General features: G+C 38.7%; 1 protein-coding gene across 2 annotated transcripts; it reads left to right on the top strand.

Moving 5' to 3' along the window:
- The first annotated feature begins 231 nt into the window (after window positions 1–231).
- On the top strand, window positions 232–20411 carry LOC147850262 (uncharacterized). 2 transcript variants are annotated; one of them, XM_087336174.1, is made up of 36 exons: window positions 233–461; window positions 914–1290; window positions 1783–2130; window positions 2226–2351; window positions 2442–2527; window positions 2791–2899; window positions 3018–3113; window positions 3214–3276; window positions 3377–3436; window positions 3597–3671; window positions 3846–3927; window positions 4005–4114; window positions 4231–5463; window positions 5564–6550; window positions 6643–6978; window positions 7071–7329; window positions 7952–8174; window positions 8286–8676; window positions 8752–8901; window positions 9010–9228; window positions 9330–9551; window positions 9627–10319; window positions 10400–10663; window positions 10974–11330; window positions 11419–11828; window positions 12103–12532; window positions 12621–13916; window positions 14016–14276; window positions 16643–16933; window positions 17031–17444; window positions 17715–18146; window positions 18260–18538; window positions 18640–19042; window positions 19118–19266; window positions 19424–19624; window positions 19941–20411. In XM_087336174.1, the coding sequence occupies exons 1-36, from the start codon at window positions 404–406 to the stop codon at window positions 20058–20060; spliced, it is 11610 nt and encodes a 3869-aa protein (XP_087192300.1). In that variant the 5' UTR covers window positions 233–403; the 3' UTR covers window positions 20061–20411. The 2 variants fall into 2 exon arrangements, with proteins under 2 accessions (XP_087192299.1, XP_087192300.1); XM_087336173.1 differs by having other exon boundaries at window positions 232–461; window positions 8286–8901.
- Window positions 20412–21735: the final 1324 nt, after the last annotated feature.

The raw sequence follows: 21735 nt of genomic DNA, 5'->3' as shown, positions 1-21735 counted from the left end.
TTTGGCATTTTGGCTTTGATTGAGGAGAAATTGAGCTTTTAGCTCTTTAGTTTGAAGTATTTACTTTTGTGTTCCCTCGCACCTCGCTACTCTTCTCCTGCTCCTGCTCCTCCCTCGAAGGAGGAACTCTGCTCCGCGCGCACGCAGAACAGAGAGACCGAGAGAGACAGTCAAACCAAAGGAAAGACAGAAGGAAGAGCTAGGTTTCCCTCAGCCCTTCGTCGATGCAGAGCTTGGAAGCACAAGAATTTGTCCACTCTCCGAGGTCTCCCTCTCCCTCTCCCTCCCGCAATCTCCTTTTTCTTTTTCAGGCTATCCTTGAGGTAAAGAAGTAAAGAAGGGGAAAGTAAGGGAAGGAGGAGGAGGAGGGGGGGATCCTCTCTCCTTTCTCTAAAAAATCACCATGATCCCTGTCTCCAATTTCGATCAGCATGCTCGCAAGTTTCTGGAGCCTGAACTTTGTATCCTACTCTACAAATAGAAGAGAGGGAGAAGATACAGAGAGTTTATGTTTGATATTTTATGTGAGACAGCTAGGTGGATAGCGAGTTATAGTGTGTATGTGCGTGAGACAGTGGGTTCTCACCCTTGTCTGTTTTGTATGATTTCAAATGTGCTTCACATACATATGTGTACAAAATTTTGTTTTTTTAAAACATTTTATTATTATTCATTTAAAAGCTCGGGCATGGCGTTGCAATCAAATCCATGTTAAAATTATGATTCTATGCTGGGCATTAATCAGTTTTTTTACTCCGTATGCTTAATAAATGCATAACTGGTCATATGTGTATATAACATGCTACTTCTTATTTTTTGTTTGTTTGTTCCAATACTGAAAATTGTGGAATTGTTGTAAAAAAGGACATGTCTATGAGTGGGTAGTGTTTTTCCTTGACATCCATGATTTCAGCTATGCAAAACAGGCATCAATTAGCCATAGAAGTTCGTGACACGATTGAGATAGTGCATACATCAGAGTATCTGAATTTCTTGAAGAGTTATTTTCGAGTTTTTTCTACTCTCCTGACTCAACATACAAAGCCACAGACGACAGACAGTATCGAACATAAACTAAGAAATGTAATAATTGAAATTTTGAATCGACTCCCACACTCGGAAGTTATCAAGCCATTTCTACAAGATCTACTTAAACTTCTTATGCATATATTGACCACTGATAATGAGGAAAATGGACTGATTTGTCTACGCATCATCTTTGATTTACATCGAAGTTTCCGACCTGCACTCGAGCCGGAAGTACAACCATTTCTAGAGTTTGTGTGCAAGGTAATGTCCAAATAATTTGAAGAGTTTTTTTTTTGCAATGTTACTGGTGAGGATAAACTTTTTCTTACATATAAAATCTATTATGCAATGGTATTGCATGCTTGTAGTAATATAATGAATGATAGAATAGTTGAAATGTGAAAACTCTCGTCTAGCTAGCAGAATTTAATCATGCAAGAAGAGAGAGATGAGGATGTTGTATTCACGGGGAGCCAACATGATCCATGGGACTTACAATCATCACAAAGCACTCTACCCAGCTGTGTAGGGGGTATTTTGAAATGGTTTGCATGAAGAAAAAGCAAGCTTTTTTCCTAATTTGCCTGTTTGGATATTCCTCTGAGTTTGATTCTTTGATAAAGTAACCAAGCAGAAAGCACCCTAGTGTCATCAGCAATGGTTCTGTTTGCGTTAGGGAATCGTCAAAACTAGAATGACCTCATAGATATTCCTGAAATTCATGCCTGTGTTGGTTTCTGTCCTTGTTCACAGATATATCAAAATTTCAAAGCAACTGTGAATTATTTCTTTGAGGATGCAAATGGGTCAGATAACCAGATTGCAACAACTCAACATAACCTAGGTTATATTGGTCCACAAAGACCAGGTGGTGGTGGTCCAAATGCGGGGCAGCTTAATCCTAGCACCCGGTCTTTCAAAATTGTTACAGAATGCCCTCTTATTGTCATGTTCTTGTTTCAGCTCTATCCTCGATATCTCCAATCTAATATATCTATTTTGTTACCATTAATGGTAACAACAATTTCAATACCTGGTCCTCAGCAAGTGCCATCTAACCTTAGAAACCAATTTACAGAGCTGAAAGCAGCTCAAGTTAAGGTATAAATCTGACTGAACTCAAGAAGCTGGATTTTTTTTTCATTATGCTTAGAAATCTTCTAACATATTGGAACCTATTATTTTTGCAAGTACAGACAGTTTCCTTTCTTACTTACTTGCTGAAAAGTTTTGCTGAGTGCATCCGACCGCATGAAGAGAGCATTTCAAAAAGCATCGTCAATCTACTTGTGACTTGTCCTGATTCTGTTTCTATACGCAAGGTATGTTTATTAAGTGTCTTGATTTTTCTTCTTCAAATTAATAGGATGGAAATTCATCAGGTTGAAGACATCTTTCATATTTTTTGACAGGAACTTTTGGTGGCAACCCGACACGTCTTAGCTACTGAATTCAGAAGAGGCTTTTTCCCATTAATTGATAAGATTTTGGAAGAAAGGTACGTGTTCCTGGCATGTGTTTTATCTTGGTAATTTGGAGTATGTACACAACCAAAATGCAAATGTGTGATCATTAAGATTCTACTATCGTATGACTACGTTATATGTGCCACTAGAGGAAAGTTGTAGTTGAGTTGAAGAATCTGGAGAGTACTTATTTTCTTTATCAGCAAGAAAGGTTTATTCGGGTTATATTAAAGTAGATAGGCTATTTCCTAGATTGTTGTTCATAATGCTCATTTTTCTTTCTCTTTTTTTTCAGAGTTCTGGTAGGAACTGGTCGAGCTTGTTTTGAGACCCTCAGACCACTAGCATATAGTATCCTTGCCGAGCTTATACACCATGTACGCCTTGAGTTAAAACTTGTGCAGGTAAAAATGGGTTCTGCAAACTTGTTAATCTGAGTTCTATTGTTTAATGTGACTGATGTATTTTATCCTTTGCATTTGTCTGTGAAATGAGATATTCTTTTTATTACAATGAATGCAGCTCTCTCGAATTGTATACCTGTTCTCAAGAAATATGCATGACTCTTCCCTTCCACTGAGTGTACAGACCACATGTGTACGCTTGATGCTGAATCTGGTACGTTTATGAAGGTTTATTTTTCAGCAAAAGCTTTTCATTTTATGTTTTTGAAGTCCCATGCTAATCTTTTGAAAGCATGATGATTCTATGTATACAGGCAGAGCCCATCTTCATTAGGGGTGTTGACATTCCTAGTAAGGAAGAGGGGAGGGCATTATTGGTAAGTTTAATATCTAATATTTGTGTTTTTCGCAATATTTGTTGTTGTCATCTATCTGAGCTAGTCTTAATTCATCAATATCCAATATCTAAATATGCAGGGGCGTATCTTGGATGCGTTTGTAAGCAAATTTGGAACACTAAAGCATATTGTCCCACAGGTCAATAGTCTATCATTTTCTTGGTAGTTAGTGCTTTGTATGTGAATTAAGACACCGAAAACTGTTCACTGAACACTTACAGTGTTATGAAAGTCTTAGGTTGAAAAATTATGTGTTTAGTTTTTACTGCATAACACTTAATACAAATTAAATGCAAAAGCTTTTACAAGGCGGTGAAGGCGAAGAAGGCAAAGAGCGTCCCAGCTTAAGGACACGTTTGGAACTTCCCATCCAGGTCGGGGCATCATGTGGCTATTTTTAATGATATCATAGTTTATGATCTCATTGTACACTAACTTCTTCTCAGTCAAGGGTTTCTTTTTTTTTAATGTGCATACATCCTCATGTTTGATTTTTGATCATATTTCAGTCTGTGACATGTATCTCATGTGATGTTTCTTGTATGCAGACAGCATTGAATCTTCATGTGCCACCTGAGCATGCAAAAGAAGTTACGGACTGCAAGCAATTAATCAAATCTCTTGTCATGGGTACTGAAGGAATGATCAATATTGTAACGCTTCCTAGCTAACTGAACATTTCACTTATCTTTTTACATTGATTCTAGGTATGAAGACATTGGTTTGGAGCATAACTTTCGTTAATGCACCACCACAAGCAGGCCAAGCATCAGGTGTTGTCAACTCCAATGGTCCCAAGGGGATGAGAGAAGATGAGGCAAGTATAGCATAATGATCGAGTTTATGGTGAAAACATAAAAGATGAGGTGAAACCTTAAAATATGAAAGAAGGATATATAGCTTACATGTTCTTTTAAATTCATGAAATATCAGGTACGACTGGCAATGGGGATTTTGAAAAGTGGCATTCATTGTCTTGCCCTTTTCAAAGACAAGGATGAAGAGAGAGACATGTTCCAGCATTATTCTTCTGTTTTTGCTGTCATGGAGCCAAGAAATCTCATGGACATGTTCTCCATGTGTATGCCACATCTCTTTGAATGTATGATCAATAATAATCAGCTTCTGCAAATATTCTCAACCCTACTTCAGACACCTAAAGTTGTTCGGCATTTTGCGGATGTTCTTGTCAACTTCCTTGTGGCCAGCAAGCTAGAATTATTGAAGCAACCTGACTCACCTCCTGCAAAACTAGTGTTACAGCTTTTCAGATATCTTTTTGTGGCAGTAGCAAAGAGCCAAGGAGACTGTGAACGTGTTCTTCAGCCTCATATTGCAACATTGATGGAAACCTGTATCAAGTGTGCAACAGAAGTTGAGAAACCTGAAGGGTACATGCAACTTCTTCGTACAATGTTCCTCTCACTTTCCAGTGGGAAATTTGAGCTTCTTTTCAGGGAATTTATTCCATATTTACAACCATGCCTTAACATGCTACTTGCAATGCTGGAGGGTCCTACAGGGGTTGAAATGATAGATTTGGTGGTTGAACTCTGTCTCATAATGCCTGCTAGATTGAGTTCTCTCCTCCCTCATCTTCCAAAGCTGATGAAGCCGCTTGTTTTGGCTTTGAAAGGAAGTGAAGAACTTGTTGGGCTTGGTTTAAGAACTTTGGAGCTTTGGATTGACAGCCTGAATCCTGATTTCCTGGAACCAAGTATGGCGAAAGTTATGTCTGAACTTATTTTGACACTGTGGACACACCTCCGGCCAAAACCTTACCCGTGGGGTGCCAAGGCACTTCAGTTACTGGGGAAACTTGGTGGCAGGAACCGAAGATTTTTGAAAGAGCCTCTTGCACTTGACTGCAAAGAAAATCCGGAGCATGGTTTGAGGTTAATATTGACATTTGAACCAACAACTTCTTTCTTGGTGCCTTTAGATCGATGCATTTATCTTGCACGTACTGCAGTAATGCAACCACAACCTGGGGTGGAGTCATTCTACCGAAAGCATGCCTTGAAATTTCTGCGAGTTTGTCTTTGTCTGGTTTTAAACCTAAAAGGGAATATTGGGAATGATGGTGTAACCTCTGGCCAGCTTAGTACAATGCTTTTGACTCCTATTGATCCCTTACGGCGCAAGGCTGAAACGCTGAATATGAAGGTAAATAAATTTTGTGCCTGGATTAAAGAGATAATTTGATTGAATACTGTTTCAAATGGCCTTACGAACTTATTGATGTAATTTGCATGATGTTTTACAGGCGGACCCTGGTGTGAAGACCAAAACGCAACTCATGGCAGAGAAAACAGTATTCAAAATTTTGTTGATGACTGTCATTGCAGCAAGTGCAGAACCTGAACTACAAGATGCAAAGGATGATTTTGTTCCAAATATTTGTCATCACTTTGCTATGATTTTCCATGTAGACTCTCTAGCAGCTCCTGCAGCTCCTGGTCAGAACTCTGGTGGAGGTTCTGGTGCAAAACCTCGAAGCAAGTCTCAGACCAATCTCAAAGAGCTAGATCCATTGATATTTTTGGATGCTTTGGTGGCTGTTCTGGCAGATGAAAATCGTTCACATGCTAAAGCTGCATTGAATGGATTGAACATTTTTGCTGAAACGCTCCTTCTCCTTGCACGTTCTAAGCACACTGGTGTGTTAACACTGAAAGGGGTAAGCACACCTGGAACTCCTATGATGGTGAGCAGTCCTTCTATGAATCCTGTGTACTCACCTCCACCTGGAGTTCGCATTCCTGTTTTTGAGCAACTTCTTCCAAGGCTTTTGCACTGCTGCTATGGTAGTACATGGCAAGCTCAAATGGGTGGTGTTATGGGTCTAGGGGCACTCGTAGGCAAGGCCACTGTTGACACTTTGTGTCATTTCCAAGTAAGAGCTGTGCGTGCCTTAGTGTATGTACTGAAGCGCCTCCCCCAGCATGCAAATAAAGAGCAAGAAGAGACGAGTCAAGTGCTCACTCAAGTTCTGAGAGTGGCCAATAATGTGGAAGAATCAACAAATGAGCCTCGCCGCCAAAGCTTTCAAGGGGTGGTTGATGTGCTAGCAGCAGAACTTTTCAACCCAAATGCCACTCATATTGTAAGGAAAAACGTGCAGTCATGCCTTGCGTTGCTTGCTAGTAGAACGGGTATGGAAGTTTCAGAGTTGTTAGAAGAACCTTTGCATCAAACTCTTCTTCAACCTCTTATTACGAGGCCTCTTCGCACAAAACATCCTGAACAACAGGTCTATACATGTCTCTTTTTCTGGAAGCATTTCAGACCCACATAATATAAAATAAAGTATAACTATCTCTTTGCAATGTTATTTTAATCCAGGTGGGAACTGTGATGGCCTTGAACTTTTGCCTTGCATTGAGACCACCGTTATTGAAGATGACACCTGAGCTGGTTAATCTTCTTCAAGAGGTACTGCAAATTGCAGATACAGATGAAAGTGTGCTTATTGGAAAGTTCATGAATCCAAAGTTGGCTGTGACGCTTACCAAACTTCGGACAGCATGCATTGAGCTTCTTTGCACTGCAATGGCTTGGGCTGATTTCAAAACACCAAATCATGCAGATTTGCGATCACGAATTATTGCCATGTTTTTCAAGTCCCTAACTTGCAGAACTGCAGAGATTGTTGCTGTTGCCAAAGAAGGACTGCGTCAAGTGAGTTCATTGTTTGAACTTTGAAAATAGAAGCAGCTTGTGCTGTACTTGGAGTAGATTGTTTCATTTGTTGGTTCAATTTATTTGTACAGGTAATTCAACAGCAAAAAATGCCGAAGGACCTGTTACAGAGCAGTCTAAGGCCAATTCTTGTTAATCTTGCGCATACGAGAAGTCTCACTATGCCTTTATTGCAAGGACTAGCGCGCTTGCTGGAGCTCTTATCAAATTGGTTCAATGTTACTTTGGGCTGCAAGCTCATGGAGCATTTAAGGAAATGGCTAGAGCCAGAAAAACTTTCACAATCACAGAAATCATGGAAAGCTGGAGAAGAGCCCAAAATAGCTGCTGGTATGTACTTAGGATACAATAATTGTAGTTGAAATTTTATTTCAGAGCATCAGGTCAATCTTTGTAATTTGCATAAATGGTTTGGCTTGCAATTGCAGAGAATTCGATTATTCAATGACCAAGAAGATAATTGATTTGATTTTTTGTTAGAAGTAGATTCTCTTGGTATTGATTGGGGCCATTGAGAATGCATTGTCTGCCATGATGGTTTAGCACCAAGTGGCACTAAACGTTGAGAAGTCTTTGTCACATCATAAACACTGCTGGCAATATAATCTAGAGACCTCTCAAATTTGTTACAATTCATAGATATGACAAAGTAGTTAAATTCTTTTGTATCCATTTTAAATAACATTGAAGGTGCTATGACTTGAGTTTTGAAGGAGTGCTTTTTACACACGTCAAACATACTTGCCCTTGGCGAGCTAAGTAATATGTGACATTTTTTTTCTTCACTATATACTGTCTAGGGAGCATAAATCAAGCCATAAACTCAAGAAGGAACGTACATGAATTGATTTGATCATTTTTAATGAAACAAAAACATTTGAAACTGCTAAAATAACTTGCTATATTGTTTTGAAAAACTTCTGATAGCTAACCCCTGTCATTTTCATTGCAGCTATTATTGAATTGTTCCATCTTCTTCCAAATGCAGCTGGAAAGTTTCTTGATGAGCTGGTGACACTAACAATGCAATTAGAGACAGCTTTACTTCCGGGACAAATATATAGTGAACTTAACAGTCCATATAGGCTACCCTTAACAAAATTTTTGAACAGATATGCCACAGAAGCTGTCGATTATTTTCTTGCTCGATTGACACAACCTGGCAACTTCAGGAGGTTAATAATTTGAATAGCTCTTTTTTATGCTGATGTCAATCTAGTTTTTAGTCATTGTTCTCAAAGTGTCGTGAATTTTGTGGTATATTAAAACTCTTATGAGAACTGCAGGTTTATGGATATAATAAGATCAGAAGCAGGACAACCCTTACGAGAAGAGCTAGCAAAATCTCCAGAAAAAATTATTGCCACAATTGCTACGCAGAATAGTTTACCAGCTCCTACAGAAGATTCAAGTTCAACTGTGTTACTGAACTCTTCAGAGAATAGTGGTGTAGTTCCTGGAGCTGATGGATTTGCACCTAAGCAGGCTTCTGGAAATAATGCTGCAGAGACACCTGAGTTGCAGTTCCAAGGGATTGCACTTATTTCAGCCTTAGTAAAACTATTACCAGATTGGCTATATAACAACCGTCCTGTATTTGATGCCCTAGTTCAAGTATGGCATTCTCCTGCTCGTCTTGCCCGCTTACAAAATGAACAAAACTTATCGTTGAACCAGGTGAATTATTTGTTAAAAAGAACCATATGGACGTTTTTTTTTGCATGTTACCCACTAGATCTGACGTTTGGACAGGTCAAAGAGAGCAAACGCCTTGTCAAGTGTTTCTTGAATTATTTGAGGCATGATAATGATGAAGTAGGCGTGCTTTTTGATCTGTTATCTATTTTTTTGGTCCGTACGCGCATTGATTACACTTTCCTCAAGGAGATTTATATCATCGAGGTAATCATATTTGGATTTAGAATTTTCTTTTTATAAGTTATGTTTCCTTGAATGATTGAGAAGTGTTCATTCATTCCGTCGTTTGATTGCTTTTTTGTTGACTCATAGGTTGGTGAGGGCTATTCTCCCCCCAAAAAGAAAGCAGTTCTTGTCCATTTCTTACAGTTGTTCCAGAATAAGGAGCTATCACAAGATCATCTAGTTATATCTATGCAGATGCTTATACTACCAATGCTGACACATGCTTTCAAAAATCAAAATTTTGATGTTGTTGATCAGAGTATCATAAAGACAATTGTTGAAAAGCTACTTGATCCACCTGAAGAGGTGACTACGCAAGCATAGATTTTGAAGCCCGTCAATTCCATCCTGTTCATTCCATGAAATGTTTCTGTTTCCTGATATTGGTCTATATTTTTATGGTTCAGGTGAGTGCAGAATATGATGAACAATTGCGAATAGAACTTCTGCAACTAGCAACTCTTTTATTAAAGCATATGTCGAATGAATTGGTTCATCATCGCAAAGAGCTTATCAAGTTTGGATGGAATCATCTTAAAAGAGAGGAAAGTGCTAGTAAACAATGGGCGTTTGTCAATGTATGCCATTTTCTCGAGGCATATCAGGCACCAGAAAAAATTATTCTTCAAGTAAGTACTGACTAAGATGCGGTACAATAATGCTCTTCTTTTTCATTTCTAAGGAGGCAAGCGTTGCTTTTTCAGGTGTTTGTTGCCTTGTTGCGTACTTGCCAACCTGAAAATAGAGTATTGGTCAGGCAAGCCCTTGACGTTCTTATGCCAGCTTTACCAAAAAGACTGCCACTAGGGGAATACAAAATACCAATTTGGATTCGCTACACAAAGAAGATTTTGCTTGAGGAGGGTCATTCGGTTCCTAATTCAATACACATTTTTCAGCTTTTGGTTCGTCATTCTGATCTTTTCTATACTTGTCGTGGTCAATTTGTGCCGCAAATGGTGAATGCCCTTAGCCGGCTTGGTTTACCACCAAATACGCCACCTGAAAATAGAAGACTGGCCATTGAACTTGCTGGCCTTGTTGTAGCTTGGGAGAAGAGAAGACAGGCAGAAACAAAGTCCACTTCTGATGCAGATGGACTTAACCAGGTAGCAGATTCAAATGCATCTGGTGTAAGCTTAGGTGATAATGTATCTGTGCAAGTTGGATCGAAACGAAGTGGTGAGACAGCAGGGCTGCCCAACACTGGAGATGATATTAGTAAACGAGTGAAAACAGAAAATGGATTGCCCTCTTTGTCCGCAATGTCTCCTGGAATTGGTACTGCTGGTGGGGCTATTCCAAATATTGGTACACCTGGATCAGGAGGTCTGCCAGATGAAGAATTCAAGCCAAATGCTGCAATGGAAGAAATGATCATTAACTTTCTTATACGAGTAAGATTTTTGCTCTCCTGTTTCCCTCTTTGAAGATGAAAATGTTTTATATAGCTTCAAAACTTCCATTGGATTCATAGGTAGCGTTAGTGACAGAACCAAAAGACAAGGAAATGGCTGCCATGTACAAGCAAGCCCTTGATCTTCTGAGTCAAGCTCTAGAAGTGTGGCCTACAGCAAATGTGAAGTTTCATTATCTGGAGAAACTCCTGTCAACTGTTCAACCAGCTGGGCAAAATAAGGATCCCCTCTCGGCTGTTGCTCAGGGATTAGATGTGATGAACAAAATTATGGAGAAGCAGCCTCATTTGTTTGTGCGTAACAATGTGCAGTATATTATTCAGGTATTTTCAACCTTTCCAGTCTTTTAAAATAAATCCATACATACCAACGCTTTTGGAAGTAAAACTGTACATGCATCTATGTGCAGTTAGTCACAATCTGAACCTTTTCTCTTATATTACATACCAGCAACCGCCATAGATGACAAAAGTGGATTTGATCTCTTAAACTGTAGCTTTACCTTGAATTACATCACAATTCAGAATATAAAATTGAATTTCTTGCACGAGAATATGAGAGAAGTGTAAAAGTGTTTTTCTCTTATAAGATTCTATCAATAGTTTAGTGATGCTAACCCTTGGCTTGGATCAGTTGCTTGAACCATGTTTCAACAGTAAGCTTCCTGACGTAGGGAAATCCCTATGCTCTCTATTAAAGATGGTATTTGATGCTTTTCCTGTGGAGTCAGCAAATGTACCTCAAGAAATCAGACCAATACATGCCAAAGTCGAAGAACTTATTCAAAAACATTTGGCAACTGTAACAAACATACAACCAAGCCTAGATACAAGCACTGCAAATGCAATGATTGGGTTTACATGGTCTATAGTGAAGACCCTTACAGAAGGTCAGAAAAGGTATATAGACTGGTTCTTACCTGCTCTTGTTCGTGTAATTCAACGTCTAATGAAAGAGATGCTTTCTGTATCAAATGCACTATCTAGACAAGTAAGTACATTCCAAAATAACATTTTATGGCATTAGTTTTCCACTCAAGGTTTTTGTATAAAGTAATATCCTATTCTTTGTGCCGTAGGATCATAGATCCGAGCAAGATGCAGCTGCTAATGCTGCTCGGCTAATGACGGAGATGGGATCTGTAACAACAAATTTAAAAGCATTGCTCAAACTTGTCAGTAGCCGTGTTTTACTAGTACCTGACTGCAAGCGACTTTTTTGGCAATCATTGCATGCTATGCTTGTTGAAAAAGGCACAGATGCCAGTGTGCTTCTCACAATCATTGATATTATCAAAGATTGGATAGAGAATGACTTTAAGGTCTCTGGCACTGGAACTGGTCCATCAGCACTTAATGTGAAGGATGTTATCACATTTCTTCAGAAGTTATCCCAAGTTGACAAACAAAATATGAGTGCTTCTGTGCTGGAAGAATGGGAGGGAAAATACCTGAAACTTCTTTATCGCTTGTGTTCTGACATAACCAGGTTAGTAGTTTCTGCTATTCTTTGTATGTGATAGCTGTAGTGGAACTTTCCAGAAATCTGTATCAGTGCTGCATATTCTTTATAAAAAGCCAATGTGCAATGTTTTCATCAATACATCTTCTTTTGCATATTCAAAAAATGTGAAAAGCACCATTGATCATGTCTTTCATCATTTTATACCTCCAAAAAAGTAATGGAATAATACTGTTAGCATCTTATGCACCGAAGCTTGCCAAATTCTGTTACTGACAATTATATTAATTCTGTGTGTTAGGTATAACTTGACAACTAGAAAAGACGTATTTCAAAATGTGGAATGCCAATTTATGCTGGGTTTGAGGGCCAGAGATCCTGATATACGGCAGAAGTTCTTTACCCTTTATCATGAATCCATTGGGAAAACACTTTTTCAGAGACTACAATATATCATTCTACAACAAGAATGGGAGGCTCTCAGTGATATTTTTTGGCTGAAACAAGGACTGGATCTCCTCCTTGCGATTCTAGTAGAGCAAGAACCTATAACTCTCGCGCCAAATTCAGCACAAGTTCCACCACTTATGGCATCCGGAGGTGTTCCAGAACGATCTGGAGTACCACAGGTAATTGCTGAGACACCAGAGGAAAGTGATTCGTCGCCCCCAACCTTTGTTACTGTAGCCAATAAACATGTCCGTTTCTTAAATGAAATGAGCAAGCTGCAGGTTAGTTGCTTTTATTTCCTTACATAAATATTCTTCTTTTCTGGTTCTGTTGAATAATCATTTCTACTGTTTTCTGTTTGTTGTTCAGGTTGCTGATCTTGTGATTCCGCTGAGAGAACTAGCGCACACAGATGCCAATGTTGCATATCACATGTGGGTGCTCGTTTTTCCCATAGCTTGGGCAACATTGCAAAAAGAAGAACAAGTTACACTAGCAAAGCCCATGATAACACTTTTCTCGAAAGAATATCATGCCAAACAGCAGGGTAAAAGGCCGAATGTTGTCCAGGCATTGTTAGAGGGTTTGTCTCTCAGTCAACCACAACCGAAAATACCTAGTGAGCTGATAAAGTTTCTGGGAAAAACATACAACGCATGGCATATTGCGATTTCATTGTTAGAAAGTCATGTCATACTGTTTCCTCAGGAAACTCGCTGTTTTGATGCTTTGGCGGAGCTTTATCGTGCTATCAATGAGGAAGATGCACGATTTGGGCTCTGGAAGAGGCGGCCTATTACCCTGGAAACACGGGCAGGTCTCTCTCTTGTACAACATGGTTTTTGGCAGCGTGCGCAGGATGTTTTCTATCAAGCAATGAGCAAAGCGACACAGGGTGGCTACAATAATGTGTCAAAGGCAGAGATGTGTTTGTGGGAAGAACAATGGATTGGCTGTGCAAAACAACTCAGTCAGTGGGATATCCTTGCAGAGTTTGGAAAAAGTGTAGAGAACTATGACATTTTACTGGATTGCCTTTGGAAAATTCCTGATTGGACAACACTAAAGGATACCGTCCTTGTTAAAGCACAGGTAGAAGAGTCTCCAAAATTGAGGATATTGGAAGCGTATGTCGCCTTGCATTTGGGCGTCCTAAATGATGCTGATAAAAGGGTGGTGCAAGGCATTGATTTAGCCTTACATCAATGGTGGCAGTTCCCTGAGATGGTTGTTCAATCACATTTTCCCCTTCTGCAACAATTTCAGCAATTAGTTGAGCTACAAGAGTCTGGACGAGTTCTTCTTGAGATCACAAATGGAAATAAGCCCCTTTCTACACCACAGCTCCCTGGAGTTCAGTCTGGAGCTGGTAATTATATAGAGCTAAAGGAAATCTTGGAGATTTGGAGATCAAGGACACCTAATGAATGGGATGATTTAACAGTTTGGTATGATCTACTGCAGTGGCGCAATCACATGTATAATGCTGTAATAAATGCCTTTAAAGACCTCTCAACAACAAATCCGCAGCTTCACCAACTAGGGTACAGGGACAAGGCTTGGAGTGTTAATAAGTTAGCATATGTTGCACGCAAACAGGGTTTGCATGATGTCTGTGTGACTGTGCTCAACAAAATGTATGGCTATTTGACAATGGAAGTCCAGGTAATAATCATTGATGCATCAGTGTTATTAAGTTTTCTCATTGGTATGTCTTTGCAGCTTTAAAGTCTCCAATGTCCTTATATCAATACTGTGAAACAGGAAGCGTTTGTGAAGATTAGGGAACAAGCTAAGGCTCATTTAGAAATGAAAGGGGAGCTGATATCCGGGTTGAATCTTCTAAATGCAACGAACCTTGATTACTTTTTAAGTCAGGACAAAGCAGAAATATATCGTCTTAGAGGGGAGTTTATGCAGAAAATGGGCGATAGTGAGGATGCAAATCAAGCATTTTCAAATGCAATTTCTCTCTTTAAGCATTTACCAAAGGGATGGATCAGTTGGGGAAACTATTGTGATCAGGTATCTAATCCCAGAAGAATTTGTTTACATGGGTCATCACTTAAAAAGTTGACAATTTGGTCTTAAAGAAACATACAGCGATGAGCAAGGAGGTTGGTTGGTGTATGTTTCTATTAATATATTTTGTCCTGAAGAAAGTTTGAAGAATGAGAATAATGTTGGTTGTAAATTTTCGGCATGATCCAGGCACCTAGATTCTTTACTTTCTAAGCCCTTGATTAAACAATTGTAACTTATTAGGGTTAATTAGTCTGAAGTAGACCGGAAACATATGGCATTTGACATTGGTGTGAGAAAACTGTTGTGAACAGTAGTAAGGTGCTAAAGAGGCTAGTAGCAGCAGAAAAACAAATGAAACAAGAACTGTACTTTTTGCAACAAATGCATTTATTAAAGGGGATAAAATATGCCTAGGAACATCACGAGGTAAAGTAGTGGATAAAAGAAAAAGAATGTAGTAAATGCCGCAATGAAATTGTGGCAGGTTCAGAAGGTCAAATGAAAGAAAGATATATTAATGTCTTTTAAGAGTTCAAAATGGCCTATAAGACCAAACAAGAGATCATGTCTTGAAATGTTGTTTTATCTTTGAGAACAAACCAAAATACTTGTAACTAAGCAAAAAAGTAAACAGAACTAGACTAAGATGTGTCTAAAGAATTTTGTCATCTATACATGTAAGATTCTCAAATCAGGTAAATTGTAATTTTTGTCTTTGAAAGATCTTTAGCATAGTTTGATCCAGCTCCAAAGCGAGGGAAGCACCTGCAATATAGAGAGGGTGCCGAAGGGAGAGATTTGTTCTGGGGTAGTCACAGTCCAACAGCTCTCAGTTCTAGAACGGTGCTCTACATTGAGATGAGATAAGGAGCTGATCAATAATGTCCCTTGAAGTGGCTTGTGAAAGAGGTCAGCCGCACTTTCTCAAATGGAACAATAGTCCAGTCTGATCATCTGAGAGCGATAAGCTCATAAACAAAATGGTAGTGAACTTCAATGTATTTATTCCTACCGTGGAGAGAATTGTGTGCTAATGCACAAGAACTTTGGCTGTTGTGGAAAACTCAAATAGGAGTGTTTTGTGGAATTCTAAGATGGTCAAGGATTTGTATTAACCATAAGATTTCACATGTTTCCAAATAGGCACGATATTCAGTTTTTGTAGAAGAAGATGAAACTGAATTTGGTTTGTGTTGGATTTCCAAGGCTTAAACCTGAGCCAAGTAGAAGGCAATAGCCAGATGCAGGCCATCGTGTGTCAGCATCTCCTGCCCAATCAGCATGTGAATAACCAACTCACACAATGTGTGTTTTGAATGAGAAGCCATAGCCGGTTGTGCCTGCTAGGTACTGAAGAACATGAATGGCTGCTTGACAATGAACTTTTTATGGAGCATTTGAAAACTTCTGGAGAACGCTAACACTGTAGGACAGATGGGGGAATTTGTAGGCAAGATGAACGAGGAACCCAGTCAACTATCTTGTACTTTGTAGTATCTTCAAAAATGGGAGACTGTTCTTCATGGGCCAAGACAGGGATTTGTAATCAGTCATTCTATACGTTTCAAGAAGTATTCTGATTGAAAAATGTGCCTCCATGTGTTTGATAGACTTCCATACCAAAGAGATATTGTAGAAGCCCTAAATCAGTCATTTAAAATCATTGTGAAGATGCTCTATTTTGGCTTCAAATGAACCTTTAATTATTAAGTCTACATATAGAATAACTAGATATATCAAGCTATGATTGACCGTTTGGAGAGTGCTACATAAGTTGGGAGGGATAAAAATGGAAACAAAAGAGAGATTGTTGGCTGCTCAAAGAAAACTGACTTGAATGGAAGAAAACATATGATTGGAGGTTACATGAACAAAAGTAAGATGCCAAAGAGGCTAGTAACAACAGAAAAATAAACTAAAGAACTGTATTCCTTACTGAGGATTAAAACCTTTAAATACAAAAATGAGAGTGCGCTTTTGAACAAATTAATTTATGAAAGGGGATAAAATATGCCCAGGAGCATAGTGACATAAATTAGTTGAGTAGCGGAGAAAAAAAACATGTATTAAATGTTGTAATGAAATAGTGGCAGGTTCAGAAAATTGAGGGAATGAAGTCTAACAATTAGTTCATGACAAAATTAAATTTATTGAATATTGAGGGAGTAATAACGTCGATGCCAACATTGTTTGATGTTGATTTAGTTAATATTGCATTTATTGAACAAGGTAGGAAGGTGATACTCGAGGCTTGGAAACTTCAATTGGGTCAGGAGACTAAGAATTTGTTGTGTGGAGTTATTCTTTAAATCTTAGGTTTACCAGGCTTATCAGGTATATCATGCATTTGTCTTGCCATTTCACAGGTTTATCAGGAAACAGGTGAAGAGTTATGGCTAGAGTATGCTGTCAGTTGTCTTTTACAAGGAATCAAGTATGGTATATCAAATGCCAGAAGCCATCTTGCAAGGGTGTTGTATTTACTGAGTTTCGATACACAAAATAAGACAGTAGGAAAAGCTTTTGAGAGGTATGGGGAACAAGTACCTCATTGGGTTTGGTTATCATGGATTCCACAACTACTCCTTTCTCTACAAAGGCCTGAGGCATCTCATTGTAAGGCAGTGCTCATAAAGCTCGCTGGAGTCTATCCTCAGGTTGTTTGACATTCTCATCTCAATGGTTTCCTTTTCTCATCTCAATGGGACAGGGATGCATAATCTCTCACCAATACTTGATCTTGTTTGGTTACAGGCTTTGTACTGCTGGTTAAGGACATACCTGCTAGAACGTCGGGATGTTGCTGCTAGGGGGGTGAATGCTGCTGGTAGGGCTCAGCCTGCTACTTCCGCTAGCAACAATGCAAATATGACTACTGGGGAGGGCAGCTCTATATCAGCCAGTAATAATTCTCAAGATAATGCAAGCGGTCAGACTGGTTCCAACACTGTAACACATGAAGGTGTTGCAAATTCAACACAGGAGGAAAGAGCTCCTGCTGGTGACACTTCTGGCTCTGATAATATACCTGGTACAGGGGATCAGGGAATTGCTCGTAGAAATATGGTGTCAGGTTGGCCTGGTTCAGCTGTTTCTGCCTTTGAAGCTGCCAAAGACATCATGGAAGCGCTGAGGGCAAAGCATCCAAATCTAGCTAGTGAGCTGGAGGTAGATCTTTACTTAATTCATGTTTTCGTAAAAGTTTGGGCTAAAGGCCTATGGTTAGAGAAACTAACAAAATACCAAGTTATGATGCATCTAGGCTGTTTCTCTTTAAGACAAATCTGGCCAGGAAGGGCTTCCATGTGGATGTTTTTTGCTGGTGATAATAAGAAGATTTCCTATATAAAACTAGTAGTTGAAGACACAACCAATGTGTATAGGCAATGATGTTAAAGTGCATTGATATAACTTTTACCTTGCCTATTACTTTTGTAGGTAATGCTGACAGAAATAGGAGCGAGGTTTGTTCCTCTTCCAGAAGAACGTCTTTTGGCAGTTGTGCATGCCTTATTACATCGCTGTTATAAGTACCCAACCGCTACAACTGCTGAGGTGCCTCAATCATTAAAGAAGGAGCTTGCAGGTGTTTGTCGAGCTTGCTTCTCAACTGATACCGTCACAAAGCATCAAGATTTTGTCCAGGAGTACAAGAAAGACTTTGAAAGGGACCTTGATCCTGAAAGTGCTGCAACCTTTCCAGCAACTTTAACTGATCTTACCGAACGGCTTAAACATTGGAAAGGCGTACTGCAAGGGAATGTGGAAGATCGACTTCCAGCTGTATTGAAGCTTGAGGAGGAGAGTGTGCAGCTTCGTGAGTTTCATGTACTTGATATTGAAGTACCAGGACAGTACTTCAATGATCAGGTATTATCTTTAGTGATGAGTTATTTAATTTAATAACTAGTCACAAATTTTGTTAAATTAATCGAGTAGGTATGGTTATAGATTTAGTAACCCATCTGCCATTAATTTTGCAGGAAGTTGCTCCTGATCATACAGTTAAGCTTGATAGGGTTGGTGCTGATGTACCCATTGTCAGGCGACATGGGAGTAGTCATCGTCGGATTACAATGATTGGGAGTGATGGATCACTGTCACATTTTCTAGTTCAAACATCCTTGACTCCTAGTGCTCGCAGTGATGAACGAATGGTGCAGCTTTTCCGTGTCTTGAACCGTCTCTTTGATAAAAATAAGGAGTCTAGACGAAGACATTTAGCTTTTAATACGCCAATCATTATCCCTGTTTGGCCTCAGGTAATGTTGTCTAACTTTTCACTTTGTTTCCACTATTCCCCTGTGGTATATAAAAAAATGTTCCAATATTCCTTCTTATGATCCAATACTATTTTTGATAGGTGCGTTTGGTTGAGGATGACCCTATGTATAGCACTTTTGGTGAAGTGTATGAGATTAACTGTGCTCGATATGGACGAGAAGCTGATTTGCCAATCACACACTTTAAAGATAGACTCAATCAAGCAATCACGGGACAGCTTTCCAATGAGGATATTGTGGACCTTCGGCTCCATACATACAATGAAATCACTCAAAATTATGTGACAGAAAATGTATTTTCCCAATACATGTATAAAACACTTCCAAGCTGTAATCATCTTTGGACATTCAAGAAGCAGTTTGCAGTGCAGTTAGCATTATCAGGCTTTATGTCATACATGCTGCAGATTGGTGGGAGGTCTCCAAATAAGATTCTATTTGCAAAGAATACTGGAAAAGTGTTTCAGAATGACTTTCATCCTGGTAAATATATAAAAATCATTGTTTTATGGCTATTGCAACAACAGATTACTTATTTTTTGCAAAATACTAATACAGGTTATGATGGGAATGGAGTAGTTGAGTTTTCAGAACCAGTGCCATTCAGACTTACACGCAACCTGCAAACATTTTTCACTCCTTTTTTTGTTGAAGGTCTCTTTGTTTCTTCAATGTGTGCAGCTGCACAGTCTATTGTTGCTCCAAAGGTAAACTCATCTTTCTTCTTAACAAAGAAATTAAAATAAGATAATTATCAACTATCTATTTTGTCGTTAGAAAATGATAGATCAAAACAAAGCATTTATAATTAGTTCGTAAACAATTACATCTGATGTGTGATTTGAGCATGAATGTGTTTCGCAGAGTCAGCATATGCGCTATCAGCTTGCCATGTTTTTCCGTGATGAGCTAGTGTCATGGTCATGGAGGCGGCCTCCTGGAATGCCTGCAGCACCTGCTGCTGGAGGTATAGGTTCTGCAGAATTGAAACAAAGAGTGACATCAAATGTCGATCAGGTCCTAACACGAATCAAGAACATTGCTCCTCAGACATTTCCGGAAGAGGTAAAACAGATTACTTTTGTTAGTTTAGACCCTTCTTTTGTGATTTTGATAGAAGACAAAACAATGTTGCATTGTTTCGTGATTTTATGTAGTGAAAAACTCCAAAATATGACCTACTACATGCTAGATACTTACAAGAATACCCCAAAGTTTAAAAAATTATCAGAATTTTCAAATTTGTACATATTTCCTGCTACAGGAGTATTCTGGTGCTTTTTAAAAATATGGGGCACACTCATGTAAATATGCAAAAAGCTAAGCGTGTTATGATGTATATAACAAAAGAAATTGAGTTTGATGATTATATGCTTTTCAGGATGAGAACACACCAGACGCGTTGCAATCGGTCCAGCAGGGCGTCACTGAATTAGTGGAAGCAGCTCTGCGACCAAAGAACTTATGTATGATGGACCCCACTTGGCACCCTTGGTTTTGACATATCCCATTACCATGCTTCTGTCATATCATCTCACCCATAACCATTCTTCTGACATATCATTACCCATAATCATGCTTCTGGCAAATCATCACCCATAACCATTCTTCTGGAATATTATCGCCCTTTTAACTTTGCTTTTGACATATCATCATCCTTAACCATGCTTGTAAGCTGTACAGTATAATGCGAACTATAATACTTGTAACAACTACTTCCCTCCTCCAGTCTTTATGCCTGTAAATTTATTATTGTTGTAATCGAATGGAACAGGATAGTATATGGATGAGTTGTGGGGTGATAAATGTAAAGTTAATTTGTAAGAGAAAATATTTATGATACTTCGCAAAATGTTGTTCTTGGTACGTGTTTTCGTGTTTACAAACCACAATGGTTCTATCATATTATTCATGTGAAGCCTGTTTCGTCTATGACCTTATACTATTCCCATGGTGTTGTGCTTAATGTATCATGGAACAGAACATTTTAGAAAGGTTATTGGAGTGCAACAGAAAGAGATGAGCTTACTGTAGTGATTGGTACAGGAGTGGAAGTTATGCCTTAATTTCCATTCTTCATATATCTATTCTTTCATGCAGCAGTTCATATGACACAATTGATTCATGGTCACTGACACTCAGCAATAAAAAAACATTGCAATTGGAACTAGAACAATCTTTGTTAAATGAATACAATTGATCTAGTTTATAGTGTAAATGAGCCTCAGTTTGGAAGATTTGATGCATTGCGTTTCTTGATTGTAAAGAGATTCTTGTAAACAAGGTTTTTTTCCAATTTTTCTCCTAACAAGGGAACTATATGCACATTTCAGTGGCCATGCTTGTCCATGATTTGCAGCTCCTTCACCTCACATTTTCTTTGATGCGTTGAGTATGAGCATGGAGATCCATCAGCTGCATCCTTGTCCTTGAAGTAGTTTGTCAGTTTGTAAAATGCTTTGCTTGTGACAACATCTGCTTAAGGTTTCATTACATCATCAAGGACCAATGTGGTTTCATGACCTATGCAGTAGTCTTGTTGTCATAATAATAGTGTGTATTCTTAATTGCAATATTCATTAGCAAAACTGTCAAAGATGAAAAGCGCTAATTCTGCATCTGCTATTATGAAAATGTTTCACCTATAGTCTCATAGGTCAATTTGACCTCCGATCACACATGGATTTCCACATAAGTCATATTACTAACAGTAAAAACAAACTGAAATATTACAAAAACGTAGCACTGCATTATTATTATCATCTATATCTTCTGTGATATGCCACATTTATCCTTGACAATTGCACAACCTAAATTATACCAAAATATGTAGCCCAATCACCACTAACCCGTCAAATTTGTCCTTTAACAATTGCTCAGAACACCTCAATTATACCAAAATATGTGGCTTAATCACCTTAATTGGTTGTGTGATGTGAACTGCTCAATGGAACCCCAACGGCTAACGTATTTGTTTGAGAGGCAATTAATTTACGACAAATGTGAAGGCAGGTTTAGCATAAAGTTTCAGTTACATAGTCCAAATCTGATTAATGATCAATAATGACATCGATAACTCAAACCTCTTCATCTACATCGTTATCAAGAGAGTTCTTTTCATTAGTTCTCCAAATCTGGTTAATGATCAATAATGACATCGATAACTCAAACCTCTC

Source organism: Azolla caroliniana, unplaced genomic scaffold, assembly GCF_043228905.1.
Source record: "Azolla caroliniana isolate FFs.n. ecotype wild unplaced genomic scaffold, voAzoCaro1.0.p SCAF_21, whole genome shotgun sequence".
Lineage (NCBI taxonomy): Eukaryota > Viridiplantae > Streptophyta > Polypodiopsida > Salviniales > Salviniaceae > Azolla > Azolla caroliniana.
Note: the sequence above shows the minus strand (reverse complement) of the source record. Positions and strands in the feature narration are given on the sequence as shown.